The 14041-nt window shown below is 53.9% G+C and overlaps 1 protein-coding gene across 1 annotated transcript in view; it reads right to left on the minus strand.

Moving 5' to 3' along the window:
- The window catches only part of DLEC1 (DLEC1 cilia and flagella associated protein), a 50043-nt gene that overhangs the window by 17486 nt on the left and 18516 nt on the right, over positions 1–14041 (minus strand). The window contains exons 7-18 of the mRNA XM_054595864.1: positions 10486–10573; positions 9649–9822; positions 8852–8988; positions 7489–7581; positions 4627–4717; positions 3713–3875; positions 2420–2612; positions 1686–1744; positions 1179–1335; positions 702–795; positions 348–478; positions 100–258 (exon numbers count right to left, since the gene is read on the minus strand). Coding sequence (XP_054451839.1) covers positions 100–258; positions 348–478; positions 702–795; positions 1179–1335; positions 1686–1744; positions 2420–2612; positions 3713–3875; positions 4627–4717; positions 7489–7581; positions 8852–8988; positions 9649–9822; positions 10486–10573 — 1539 coding nt within the window. The remainder of the gene's footprint in view (positions 1–99; positions 259–347; positions 479–701; positions 796–1178; positions 1336–1685; positions 1745–2419; positions 2613–3712; positions 3876–4626; positions 4718–7488; positions 7582–8851; positions 8989–9648; positions 9823–10485; positions 10574–14041) is intronic.

Here is a 14041-nt window from a genome sequence, read left to right on the forward strand (position 1 = left end):
ACACAGGGACACTGGCCCCCCTGGGGGGTGGGGTGATTGGGGGAGGGTGGGGGGCGGGGCAGGGGAATGCGCTGCTGGAGCCCGCAGGGCCTAACTTACGGCCTCGTGCCTCTCTTCCAGGCACGTGGCGCTCTCCTTCAGGCACCACGTGGCCGGCAGCGGGCTGGCGTTCTGGATCTGGATGGAGGTGGTGGCTTTCTGGCCCAGGCGCAGCAAACCAAACTGAAGGGCTGCGGCGTCGATGGCCAGGGCAGGCCCCTGAGACAGCCAGAGGGCCCGTCACCGGGCCACCTGGGCACGGTCTCTGTGCCCTTCCCCTGCCACCTGCCCGGCCTGCCCAGCGGCACCTTAAATGTTGCCTCGATGTGCAGCACCACTGGCGAGGGTGAGTCTCTGATTTCACACAGCAGGTCCTGGCTGGTTGGGCCGGGGACGCCCCCGGTAAACTTCAACTCAAAATCCTCAACCTCGCTGGGCTCTGGGATAGAGGGGAGAGAGGGAAGAGAGAGGAAGCAGGGGCAGGTCCCCCTGCGGTGGGGCCTGGACACCCAGCCTTCGCTGACTTCTCGTCCACGTGCGCCGGGCTGCAGCCAGAGCTGACCCCAGGACACCATGAACCCCTGCCCAGGCCCTTCACTCTGAGGTCTCCTGTCCCAGCCCGCTCCTGCGGGTCACAACCCCTCCCGCAGTCCCTGCCGTACCTATGGTCCCTATGCAGGGTTCCACTTCAATGATATGGCAGTCGCTGATCTTCCCCCACATGTATCTGATGCGGGACTTGCTGTTGTTCCACATCTGAAAGACACACCTCAAACATCAAATCAGTACTTGCGGAAGGACTGGGATTGCGGGCTCACAAAAGGTCCTCTTGACACCCTCCCAGCTAACTCCTGGCCATCCAACGCCACACTGCAGGGTCGTGGGTGCCGGTGCCTCCCAAAGCCCCATGAACACAGGAATGGGGTCCTCAGCCCCGTCGTTTGGAGGACGCTGGGAGGCCGATAAAATGACAGACACGTCCAGCCCAGCACCTCTGTGACCAAAGTGGGTTCAGGGGGCTGGGACTCAACCTCTGTGAGGTGGCCGCCACCCGCCCCTCTGGCCACGTTCTCCTTACACCTGTGCCCAAGTTCAGCACCCTCTCAGCCAGCCTAGGCTGGGGCGGGAGAGTGGCCCACCTTAAAGTCTTTCTTCACACTGATGCCAATGTAGTTCTCCCCCGGGATGATGAGGGCGTACGGTTCTAAGAGAACCTGGAAAGGCTCTGCGGAGCCTTTCACCTCGATTTCCAGGACAATCACATCATCCGTGGTGAAGGAGTTTTCTAGGTCTGAACTGAACACAGAGCCATGATGAGTTAGGAGCCAGCGCAGCCCAGGGCCTGGCCCTGCATGGCCTTGCTTCTGTCCCATGCCTTTGGTCTTGTGAAAAGGAAACACTCCCCCACCCACAGCTCCTAAGCCCCCTGAAATCAGACATGGGCTCTGTTCCCTGCATACTGAACCCATGCCAGGCCTGGGTGCCAGGGCAAGGCTAACGTATTCCCACACGTCACTGCCTCCTGTGGGTCAGGTGGGGGTCAGGTGGCCGGCTCCGCCACCCCCTTCCCGTTGCCTTCCCTTGCATCGCCACGGAGAAGGCAGGCCCCACTACCCACCCTCATCCAGGCCCCAGTCCCTGCTCACCTCGTGGCTTCCGGGACTTCCTCTAGCACCATCTGGAGCACACTGTGAAAGTCCTTCAGCTGCAAGACAAACACAGCGCCCGGAAAACAAACTGCATTGCAGCCAGGCTGCCCCAGGGAAAGGCTGGGGCCTTGGCGCAAGAAAGGCTTGAAAGGTGCAGCTTCTCTGCTACGTCTCCCCGCCAGCTGGGGAAAGGGGTGGCTGCCCAGACTGATGGCTGCCTCCCTCAGCAGGGCTTGGGGGAGGGGAAGGAGAGGCTCTTCCGACCCCAACGCTGTCCTTCATGCCACAGGCACCGCACCCTCCCAGGACAGACAGTGAGGCGGCTGGATGCTGGGTGAGAGGCAGACCCGCTCAGCTCACCAAGGGGGGCCCTCAGCACCCGCCTTCGCCCCCAGCTCTCACGCCCTCTCACCCAGGAGCTGCTAACCTCACCCCCAGGAGCCTGTGCCTCTCTCTCTGGGGGCCGGACAGGACAGGAATGTCCTTGACCTACAGAAGAGCCACAGAAGAACCCAGAGCTGCGGAGGGGAGCGGCGGGTCTTGCCGCGGACGCGGTGTGTGCAGGATCAGGACCAGGCACAATGAGATGTCCTGACAGCAGCACACCTGCCAGCCCCGCCCCAGCTGAGCGTCAGCCCAGCTGTAGCTTCAATGTCACTAAAGAACATGCCCAGAGGGTGAAAATAGTGTGCCCCAATCCTGCGTGTCTCCCAAAATGACACCATCCTGACCTCGTGAGGAGAAAAGCTCAGGATGAACTCGTGGTCCGTGTGGGGGTCAAGGACTCCCCTCTCGGGTGCGATGGAAAAGGCAGTCTCCCTGTCGAGGTGGTACTGGATGCTGTCCATGCTGTAGGCCTCTCCGGGCATCAGGGGCTGCAGGTTGGGCTTCACGATCTGCCAGTGGAAGGCCAGCTCCGCGTGCCTGCGAGGGCAACATTGACCATGGGTCCAAGGTCATGCATGTCTCAGTTCTGTCAAGACCAGGTCCCCTGGCCCTCCGCCTGGCCTGGCCCTGTTCCAGGAGGGACCAGGAAAGGCCCCAAGGGCAGGAAGTGGCCGGGCCAGCCTTCAGGCCCTTCCCAGGGAGGAGCCTGGGGAAGGGACATCATGTGGGTCAGGAAGTCCCAGCTGGAGACCCCCTAAGAGAGCCCCCTCTCCCTTCCCACAGCAGCTGGAAGCTAAGGCCATAGTGACTCAGCAGAAATGGCAAACACAGGGGTTCATGCTCTAACCATTAAACTGCAAAGCTCTGGGCCCCACAGAGCTCAGGAAAGTGTTCTGCGGTGTTTCCCACCACATGAGATTTGCCACGTTGACCCCCGTCCCCACCGGCCACCTCTCCAGCTATGGCCTCCTAGGACCACTCTGGTCGGAAAGGTAGGCGCCCACCGGCGGCCACCAGGAGCTGCGACAGCTTGGCGGCAGGGGGCGGGGCAGGTCTCCAGGTGTGCTGCTGACGGCAGCTGTCGGCGGGGAGGGTGGCAGCCGCACTGCAGTGCATCCGGCCGGCGACAGACGCCTGTGTGAGACCGTGTGGGCTTGGCTGGGAGGCTCCGTGAGGCTGTCCTGGTGTCATGGCGGTGCTCCGAGGATGGTCAGGAAGTAAACGGCAGTGAGGACTGAACCCACAGGCCAGTCTGTCTGACCTTGGCTGGTCTCCCCTCTGGAACTCTCTGGAACACTGTTCCTTGCTAAGGATGGTCCAGAGTGATCTAGAGCAGCACTGTCCCTGGGATGATGGAAATACCATGGCCACTGGCTATATGTGTGGCTTGCAGGTACCTAAATGTGGCTGGTGATGCTGAGCAAGTGAGTTTCAAATTTCATGTAAATTGGTTTCCATTGACATAGCCACATGTGGCTAGTGGCTACCATGGTGGACAGCGTAAATCTGGATCCCTCCGTCTCGTGCCCTGGCTCCCCGCCAGCCCTGGGGAGGAGCCTGCCGCCTCGCTGGGAACTCGGCCAGCTGAGGAAGGAGAAGGGCTCTGTGCCAGGGGCTACTGCGTAGGGGCCACTCACGTAGCGTTCCTAATAATCAGCTGTCTCCTCGCTGTGGACTGAAGGTTTTCAGGCGCAAAGCGTATGAAGTGCTGAGCTGTTAAGTCTGTGAGCTCTCCAGGCTCTGGCTGACTCTTCTCACCAGAAATATAGACCAAATCCAAAGCGATCAGCTGCCCGATTCCTGACAAAAGAAGAAAATGAAGTTTTACTAGGGCTGAAATCAGGACCCTCTGGCCAGAGGCTATTGAGGGGCCATGCTACCATCCACATGCAACTTGATCAGGACCCCAGGAACTGTACACAATAGGAGAACTGGGGGGGTCATTAACACAGTGATTTACATCCCCGCATCTTCATGGACCAAAATGGGGTAATTCTGATAACCCAGTGCATTGCGGGCACTCACTCAATGCTTGCTGAAACTGGGTGGATGGAGGGAGGGAGGGAGGGGTGGGTGGATGGAGGGAGGGAGGGATGGAAGAACAGATGGACAGACAGACGGAAGGAAGCAAGGGTAGATGGGTAGAAGAGAAGAAGGAAGAGAGGAGGGAACAAGGGCATTTGAGGCAGTTCGGCAGGGTGCCCCTCTAACCGCACAGAAACCTACAGGGGCATCTGGTTGTTGATGTGAGAGTCGCTGGCAATCCCCCAAAGGAGATTAAGGTGCCTTTCCAAGTGAAACAATGAAAGACTTCACCCCAGGTTTCCATCTGCCTCTCACTGGAAGGCTCCTTAGGACTGTCCTGAAGGCCACACTGGCTTGGGGCTCCAAGTTCTGACCAGAGCAAGAGGCCCCAAACTAGACCCTGGTGCACGGAGACTGCAGCATCCCCTTGAAGTGCATCTGACGCCAATGCCTGGGCAGCAGCTAATGGAGCCCGGGACCCACGCCGCACCCCAACCCTGCCCCGCCGTCACTCATACAAGCCCACCTGAGGTCACCAGCTCCTTTATCTGGCAGTTGTCGCACGTGACAATGAAGGTCTGCTCTGCCTGTCCGAGGCTCGTGGGGAGAAACAAGACCTGGAGGCAGAAGGCTGCCCTGTTACCTCCCACTCAGGACCTCCACCCCCACCTCCCAGGTTCCTCTCCTCAGACACGCACCCTGCCGTTGCGCTCCACTTTTTCCTCCCTCCCTGCTGGCTCCCCCGCCTTCTTCCTAAGGCCAGGGTTTCAGCTGCCGCCCCAGCCCAGAGAGATGCAGGGGGCACGTCCAAAGGATGCGAAGAGAAAGCTCGCGGGGAGCAACACACAAGTGCCAGAAAACACGTTAAACCTCAGCCATGACAAAAGAAATGGAAGTGGACGCCACCCAGGAGGCCAGGTTTTCGCTCTTTATAGTGGCAAAGAGCAGAAAGCTATCAGAAATGCAATGACCTATCTTGAATTTCTTCAAAAAATCTAGAGGGTTGGGGCGGGGATCAGGTGGGAGAGACGGAGGACTGTCGATGCGGCCGGACTGGCCAAGTGCCCGTGGCCGCTGAAGCTCGGAAATGAGTACGTGGGGAATCTTTACACTCATCTATTCTTGTAGTATTAATATAATCATTACGGTGAACGAGACAATTGAGACTGCAATGTACCATGAAGAAGACACAGGTGGAAAAACATTTTAGAGTGAAAACAGATGCTGGGGACCACCTCCCTGTTGACAATGAAGTTGTGATTTGTGGTGTCAATGCATTGCTGCTGCCCCCTTTGGTATGGAATAGTCAACCTTTCCATCGCTATTATCTTTCTTTATTTTTCTGTTTGAAATGTACAGAGGCTAAAAGATAATTAAAATGAGCTTTAAAAAAAACTCTTCTACGCCTGTATCTGTTTAAAAATATCCAAGATAACAGTTTAAAAAGAAGTTGGATAGCACATTGTATTAGCAGGAAGAGTGTGAGGAAATAGGCGGCTTTGCATGTTGTTGTTGGAAGTGTAACTGTTGCTGTACACACAGTGGAGACTTGGGACACCTGTCACAGTTAGGAGCAGAGGCCCTGAGCCAGCACTTCCACTTCAAGGACCGTCTCCTGCAGACAGACTCGCACTTGAACAGACTGATGGATGGAAAGGCTATTTGCAAAAATAGCCAGAGATCAGAGAAGAATCTTCATGGGCCCCAGGAGGGAACAGCTGAACTAAATTATGGCTCATTCACACAGTGGAATACTACAGCAGCTCTAAAAAATGCGGGAATGATTTCTAAGATATGTCATTGAGTAGAAACACATGGTACAGAACAGAGGACAGAGCGGGCAACTCTCTGTTTGAAGGGAAAATGGAAACAGGAAAGGAAAACTTGCTTATTTAGGCAGCACATATCTCAGGGAAGGCACCCAGAAACCTGGGAAGGTTGCAGCCTCCAGGTGGCTGAGGAAATGGGGTGACGGGGCATTTCACTGTTTGTCTATTTATCTTCGAGTGTTTAAACATGAATGTACTTCTTATTTGGAAATATGAATAAATTTTTTAAACCCCCCCGCAAAAAACAATAAACAGAATACGTCAGGAATGCACCTCTCCCCTCTGGCTTCCTCACTGCCCCCAGGGACTCCCTCTTCCTTTCCTTGGGGGTCACAGACAGTGGGATGCGGGGGACATCCTGGCCTGGTCAGGGGTCAGCAGTCCCAGTTCCTTAAGACCATGGCAGGGCTCTGATGAGAGGGTCCAACCTGCCCTTTGGCTGTGGACGAGGACTGATGAAGCCCTACCACACCCCTGAATTGGCCCTGTCTCACCCCCAAGAGCCAGGTTCATAGGGGCACTCGGGTCGGCACAGACGGGAACAAGCTGGCAACGCCCCAGGGCTCCAGAATAAGACCCCATCTGGCCGTTGAAACCGGAAGGCAGCTGACAAAGGAAGCCCCCTCTGCACCACAACAAAAAAGCTTAGGGCAGCGGTCCTCAGACCACCCACCAGAGCCACCTGGAGAGCTTTAGAGGTTCTGTGCCCACGCCACACCCCCGACCAAGGAACTCAGAATTCCAGGGCTGGGACCCAGGTTCAGAGTGTTTGCAAGTTTTGCAGGGGGCTGCAAAGTGCAGCTGAGTCTGGGAAACTATGGCTCTCGACTCTCCCCGCCCAATGGCCTGGTGCAGGCAAACCCCCGCCCCAGAGACCAGGCCGTATTTACTGTTGAACGTCAGCGGGAGGCCACACGTGCTGGCGGTGGCCCCACAGCCAGCCATACAACAGCACAGACCAGATCCCCAGGGAGTCAGGGAGGGTGACAGGGACAGGAAGGCATCGCCATTTCTCAAAGGCTCCCTGAGCACCAGTGAGCAGGTGTGATGAGCTGAGGAGAGCACTTAGACGGGGCAGTGTGGAAAGGAGGAGGCCACAGTCAGGGGCGCCAGACTGAGAGCTTCTGCAGAGGTTCAGAGGGAGGCCTACGGAAGGCGAGCCTTGTGGGCTATGTAAGTGAGGATAAAACAGGAAAGAGATGGGGGGGCGTGTTCAAGAGAGACTGAAGAACCAACAGAGGATCCCGCAGGCAGTTTAGATGCCGATGAAGGTGAGCACCGGGCTAACAGTGTGGACAAGCAACGGCCAGGGGTCATGGTGGAAAGGCCAGGGCTTTCTGCGCTTGCTTTGTGAGAGGTGACGAGGTGGTCAAATGACAGCACTGCACAGAGCACAAGGATGCGCTCCTACCCAGAAACCTCTAAGGCTGGGACCTGGGACAGGAGTGGATACGCAGGCCATGAAAACACAGAGGCCATGAAGTCGTGCAAGCAGTTGAGGGAAGAGCCGCGGCAAGACCTAATGAGGAGGAAACACATGTCCACGTCTAATTACCTACCTCCACCACGGTGGCCTGTCCCGGAGCCAGCTTAAACACCGAAGGCATGATCCCAAAGGGAGATTGCTCAACAAAGCCAGTGGTTGCAATAGCCTTAGAGGAAAGCAGAAGATTACACAACAGCGTGGAAGGAACTGTAAAACCCGGTGCTCTGTTGGCAAACATCTCTCCTCCCCACACCCATTTTGCAATGTGAAGGATCTTAAGGATCATCCGGCCCCCTGTGAATGAAGAAACTGAGGCTCATTCATTCAGCAAGCATCTACTCAGCCTTCACTAGGCGCCAGAGGAGGCTCTGAGGGTTAAATCTGAGGAGGCCGCAGAGCATCCGTAAAGAGCTGACTGCTGGTAGGAGGTATAAGGCTTCCATGGGCGAGTGTTTCAGACACAAAGCAGGAGGTGTGAGAGAAGGCCTCACACAGGAGGTCAGTTCCCAGGCCTTGGCCCTGTCCCTCCTTCAATGCCCTGCGAGGCGGGTGCCAGCCTCCGCGTCTGCCTCCATCCCCAGTCCACCTCCGTCTATATGCCCCTGAGCCATGAGGGTAGCTGCCAGCTCGTCAGCAGAGCTGCAGCCCAGGGGCCCACACAGGAAGCCACAGAGCAATGCCAGGGACACAAACCCATGCCTGCGGGAGCCTGGCAGGCAACGGAAACGAGGGAAATGTGTCTCTTGGAGCACACGGTCCTGTGGATCTGTCACTTGTTTTCCGGAGACACAGGCACGCAGAACTATCTTTACTGGAAGGAAGACAACGGCGGGGACGTGATGCTGAGGGGTGTGCGTGCCCGGCTGCCGTGGGGACAGGTGGAGCGGGGCAGCAGGGGGAGGTGCACATGTCCCGCTTCCTACTCCAGCCCACAGGGCCGCGGTGAATCCTGGCCCCCGGCTGCGCATCTTCCAGATTTTCCAAAGACACCGGAAATGCTAGCTTGGATGTGACATCTACGGGAGATCTGTAAATGTTGGCTCAAAAAGTGTTTTTCAACTCTGTGCCAACTAAACATGCCCCTAGAATTCGGCCAAACAGCTGCCGATCTGTGACCACTGGTACATTCAAACGTTCGCTACCATAACGACTGACTGAACGGATACATGCAGTGACCGTGACCGAGCCCTTGAAGGATAAGGGAGGTGATGCAACGTGCCCAGCGTCCTGCACGTACTCGTGGTATAACCGGAGCTACAGTGCCGGTCTCCTTCCATACCGATTCTTGCTTGACGGCGGCAGTTGGATGCAGAGGTTACAAAATTCTGTTTTCTCTGTGCTTCCGATCGCAGGTGCACCCTGGCAAGTCCCTCCCAGGGGGCTCTTTCCTTTGAGGGATTTGCTCTTTCTCCAGGCAGCATCCTGGGATCACTCACCCTGAAGCTTGGTGGCGGCCAGCTCTTCTTAGGCATGACACAGAACTTGCCCACACTGAAGCCCACGTTTTTGCAGAAGAATCTGCTTATCTTCATTCCCCCGACAAGGCAGTAACCACAGTCCAACACTGGGGGCACTGCAGCCACAGGGAGAGAAGCACAAGAGACACAGCAGGTCACTGCAAACGGGCCTACGGTCACTGTTCACCTGAGGCCCAACCAGAGTTCCGAGCGGGGCCCCGCCCAGCATCCCGATCAGAGGGGACGAATGGGATGTGCCCTGACCCCGCTCCCGCTCCTGGCTTGAGCAGCAGGACTCAGCACCGACAGTGCACTCAGGCCTCAGGCAGGGCCACTCGGCGTGGCCCTGGGGGTTGCGGTCACAGTCCCAACTTCCAGCTGAAGAGGCTTGTAAGTGAGCGGGCCCAGCCAAAGTCACCTTTCCCAAAGAAGCCCACCCTACAGCCACACAGGAACATGCCCTGGCGGCTCCGGGCACTCCTGCCCCGCCTCAGTGTGACCCAGGCCCACCCAGGGGTGACCACAAGCCAGTGAGGCCCATGCTGGGGTCAGCTGGGCTGCGGCCTGCTCTCTTCCGTGGTGATTCAGTCCGCCTCCCCCGGCAAGCGGGCCAATCGGGCCCCACACTGGAAGGCTGTGGAGACACCACCAGCAGGTCCCTGCTCGGGACCCTGCCAAGCTGTGCGCCACTGCTGCAAAGGGCCCAGAAAGCCAGCAGCGCTTCCAGGGACTGGTGCTCCCTCACGGAGCCCCCGGGAGGGTGGGAGCACACTCACACGTCAGCACCGGGGGCGGCCGCCGGGCCTGCAGCGGGATCAGGAGCGTGTGGGCTGACTGGGTCTCCACTAAAATAAAGTCATCGAAATCCCCAAGGCAGTCGGGGAAAAACTGGACAATGTACTGGCAGATCATTCCAGGAGCCACCATCCCACCTTTTCCTGGGAACATTCCTGTGCGTGACAAAAACGGCAGGTGAGGAGCTGGGGACCAGCCAGCCACTGGGGCTTGGGCTCCAGTGCTACAGGCGGCAACCATAGGGCACGGGCAGGTCCCCCCACGGCTGGGGCTGGCCCTGGGAGCCCATGCCTTCTGGGCCAAGGCCCGACCGATGGCAGAGCCACCAGAGTGTGCCGGGGAAGCAGGCTGCAAGGGCAGGGAGTGCAGGTAAAAGTACCAGGGTGTGGGGGAGGGGTATGTCCATCCAGAATGGTTACGTGATGCCATGCCTGACCCTACGGCTTAGAATTTATTTTGTGGGCAACAGAGAGCCATTTAAGATTCCTGAGCTGGGGTGACACACTAAGCCATTATTGAGAAAAACATGTGACATGGGATGCCACTGTAATGGTTGAAGTGACAGCGTGAAGGGTGAGGAGTTAGCAGAACCAGAGCCTGGAGGGAGGTGGCCCAAGAGAGGAGCTGGTGAGACTCAGAGGCCTCCCTGGAGGGAGGAGCAGGCAGGCCTCCAGCAGAGGGCGAGGCCCCGGGGCTGCTCACGGCCTGAGCGCAGGGCACAGGCTGGGGAGTCATCCGAGGGCCAGCTGGGCCAGGAGCCGGGAGCAGCCCGCCACAGAAGTTTGAGGCCGTCTAGACAAGGGCCATGCAGAGCTCACCCAATCCCAGAGAGAAGTAGGGCGTCGAAGGCGGGAGGACTCGCAGGTAGCGGCTGGTCGAGGTGGTGTTCTGCAGGGAGATGACCATCTGTTCAAAGGAAGGGTGAGCTCTTCGAGACGGCAACGCGGGTGGACGAGTGACACGTGGTCTGGGATTTACTAAATCATACGGGGACGTGGGGATTCATTATGCTAGTCTCTCAGCTTTTGGTGAAAAAAAAATACAAGGTGAACATGAAGGCAGAAACAGTCTGACCGATCTTTGTCCTGTTTGAAGCAACAGCCACCGTGTCTAAAGCACCTGCCAGGTGCCTGCTCAACCTCGCACTAACCAGGAAAGGTGGGAACTATCTAGAGATAGCTCTTTACACTTAAGAAACCAAAGTTCAACGAGGCTCCTTAGCTGCTAAGGAACAGGGTTGAGATTTGAGCCCAGAACACCCGCCTCTTACCTCCTGTCTTTTTCCCCACCTACCCCTTTGGGCCACTTCTTCCTGTGGGCCCAGTGGATGGGTGTTAGGGGCACCTCTATGCCAGGGTTGTAATTGGGCCTGTCTCCTTCACTCAGCCCACCCAGCCCCACTAAGCTCTGCCTTCTCTTCATCCTCAGACTGGGAGACCCTGCAGGGCAAGGCCTGGAACTCGCACCGCCAACTCCCACCAGCCCCCAGCGCAGCGCCTCACACAGACGATCTCAATACATGTACACATCGTTGCTTCTACTTCGTGAGATAGTACGCTGGAAAAATGCACACATTATAACATGCCAGAGGTCCTGTTTCCATCATCTGGCTTATGAAATAAAATATTAAAAATACCGATGAAGCCCTACTCCGGCCCCACCCCACCCCCACACTGGGTAACAGCAACATAAATTTGAACTATATCTTCATAATTTTATTCATAGGTATGTATTCCTAAATCAACATTTAAGTCCACTTTGGGCAGCACAGCACATTGCACTGACCTGCCGGTGAAGCAGATCTAAGTGTGCAGAGGCCCATGTTATGGTTTTAATTTTCCTTCTGTTACTAATGACGATGAGCATCTTTTCATATGTTTATTTGCCATTTGTTTTTCTCCTTGTGAATTGCTGCTCCATGTCCTTTTACCAGTTTGCCATTTGTATGCTTGATCAATTTGTAGGAGTTCATATATTCTGGGTGCTAATTCTTTATCAGGTATGCATTATAAACATCTCCAAGTTTATAACTTGTATTCTCTTTTGATGCTCAGACCTGCGAGGGACTTTTATCAATGTCACCCCCATAAGTCAGCCTCTCCTAGGGCCTTCGGGCCTCTTCCAGTCTGGGCTGGCTGCCTGCTACCACTCCTGTTCGCTATCACCTGTAGCGGTTTTAAAACACGTCCACAAGTTCGTGGGCACCCCTCCCCTCGAGAGGCGAGGTCTATTCATCTTCCCCTGGAATCCGGGCCGACCTGAGCGGCTCACTTGTAACCTTTAATGTGCAGAGATAACCTACTTCTACATAACCTCCAAGGGTAGGTCACCGAAAGTGACGCAACCTCCATCGTGCTTGCTAGGATGCTCACTTAGAAGCCCTGGCGCTCACTTCGAGCTGCCCTGCACGGTCTGCTACCCTGAGGTGGCCGCTCTGTGAGGAAGCCGAGGCCACACGGGGAAGCCGCGTCACCGCTCCGGGTACACAGACTCAGCTGTCTGCTGACTACCAGCATCGACGTCTCCATGGGTGAAAATGCCTCAGAAATTCCAGCCCCCAACTGTCACGTCACCCCCCAGGCACTGACTGTCTCCAGGGACAGGCTCCAACTTGGTGGAACAAGCCATTCCTGCCATGCCCTGTCGGAATTTCTGATCCAAAGAAATCGGTAAGTGTGATAAAATGGTGGTTTTAAGTTATTTAACTTTTAGTAAAATAACTTGTCAATTCCAGTAAGTTATTTGTAGATTCACTTGGATTTTCTGGGTACACAATCATGTCAGCTGTGAATAGTTTTCTTTTTGTAGATACCTTTTATTCCTAGTTTGCTGAAAGTTTTCTAAATATCAGAAACAAGTACTGAATTTTGTCTGCATCTGTTGATAACTACATGACTTCTGTCCCTTATTGTGTTAATGTGACTGACAATGGGGAATTATGATGATTGCCTTTCAAATGTTTAACTTTGCACTGCTAGATCAAACCAATGGCTGTGATGTTTGCCATTTTTATATAGCTGAACTCCGTTTGTTAATGTTTTGTTAAGAAATTCTGCAGTTCTGTTCATGGCTAAGTGTAGCCTTTTTTATAGTAATTCTTTTCAGGTTTTGGTATCAAGATTATGCTCATCTCATAAAACAAGTTTGATTGTGTTAACTTTTTTTCTATTCCCCATAGGAGTCTATAAAAGATTGTTGCATTTCTTCCTCATTTGTTAGAAAAAATTCACTGATAAGGTCATCAGAGGTTGAAGTTTTATTTGTGGGAAGTTTTTTGATTGTTATTTTTTTAGACAGTGCTACGGAGATATACTGCACATGCCATACAATTCGCCCACTTAAAGTGCATAATCCATTGTGGTTTAGTATATTCACAGAGTTGTGCGATCATCACCACAATTTAATTTGAAAACATTACGGGAATGTTTGAAATTACAGGTTCATTGTCATCCTATGGAACTGTTCAGGTGTTTTATGTCTTGTATCTGTTCTGTAAATTTTTTTCCCTGAAAATGTGTCTATTTTGTCTATATTTTCAAACTTCTAGGCATGAATTTTTTCATAAACCTCTTGTCATCTTTCTAATGCCTGTAGGATCTGTGATGATATTTTCTTTTCCCCTGAGATTAATAATTGGTACAGCCCTGGTGGCTGTGGCTCAGCTGGTTGGCGTGTCACCCTGTAACAGAAGGGCTGTAGATTTGATTCCCTGTCAGGGCACATACCTGGGTTGCAGTTTGGATCCCTGATCCGGGCACATATAATCCCTAATCCAAGTGCACGTGGAAGGCAACAGATACTATTCCTCTCTCTCTCTCCCTTCCTCTCTCTCTCCCTCTCTCTCTAAAACCAATGAAAAACTGTCCTTAGGTAAGGATTTTAAAAATAATAATTGGTACACTCTCTTTACTTTTTAATCAGTTTTGTCAGATATTTATTAATTTTATTAATCTTTCACAGAACTAATTTTTGTATTTGCTGATCCTACACTGTATTTGTTTTGTATTTCATTAAAATTTGTTGTTATAATTATGTCCTTCTTTCTAATTTCCTTGGATTTAATTTGCTATTCTTTGCTAATTGTCAAGATGTATACCCACCTAGATAACTGATTTTAAGACTACTTCTTTTCTAATAATTAGTGAACATAAGTCTATACATTATCCTCTAAGCATGGTTTTGGCTGCATCCCACAAGCTTTGATGCACCATTTTTAAATGATCATTATTTTCTATTTTCTAAGTGCCATTATGGGTTCTTTGACTTATGGGTTCAGTAATGAATTGCTTAATTTCCAATTTTTTGTTACTGGTTTCTATATTCAGCCCACTGGGTTCTAACTCTATATGCTTTCAATCCTTTGAAATTTCTTGG

The sequence above is a fragment of the Pteronotus mesoamericanus genome, unplaced genomic scaffold (genome assembly GCF_021234165.1).
Source record: "Pteronotus mesoamericanus isolate MK-2021 breed Mesoamerican mustached bat unplaced genomic scaffold, CSHL_Meso_final scaffold_54, whole genome shotgun sequence".
Classification (NCBI taxonomy): Eukaryota; Metazoa; Chordata; class Mammalia; order Chiroptera; family Mormoopidae; genus Pteronotus; species Pteronotus mesoamericanus.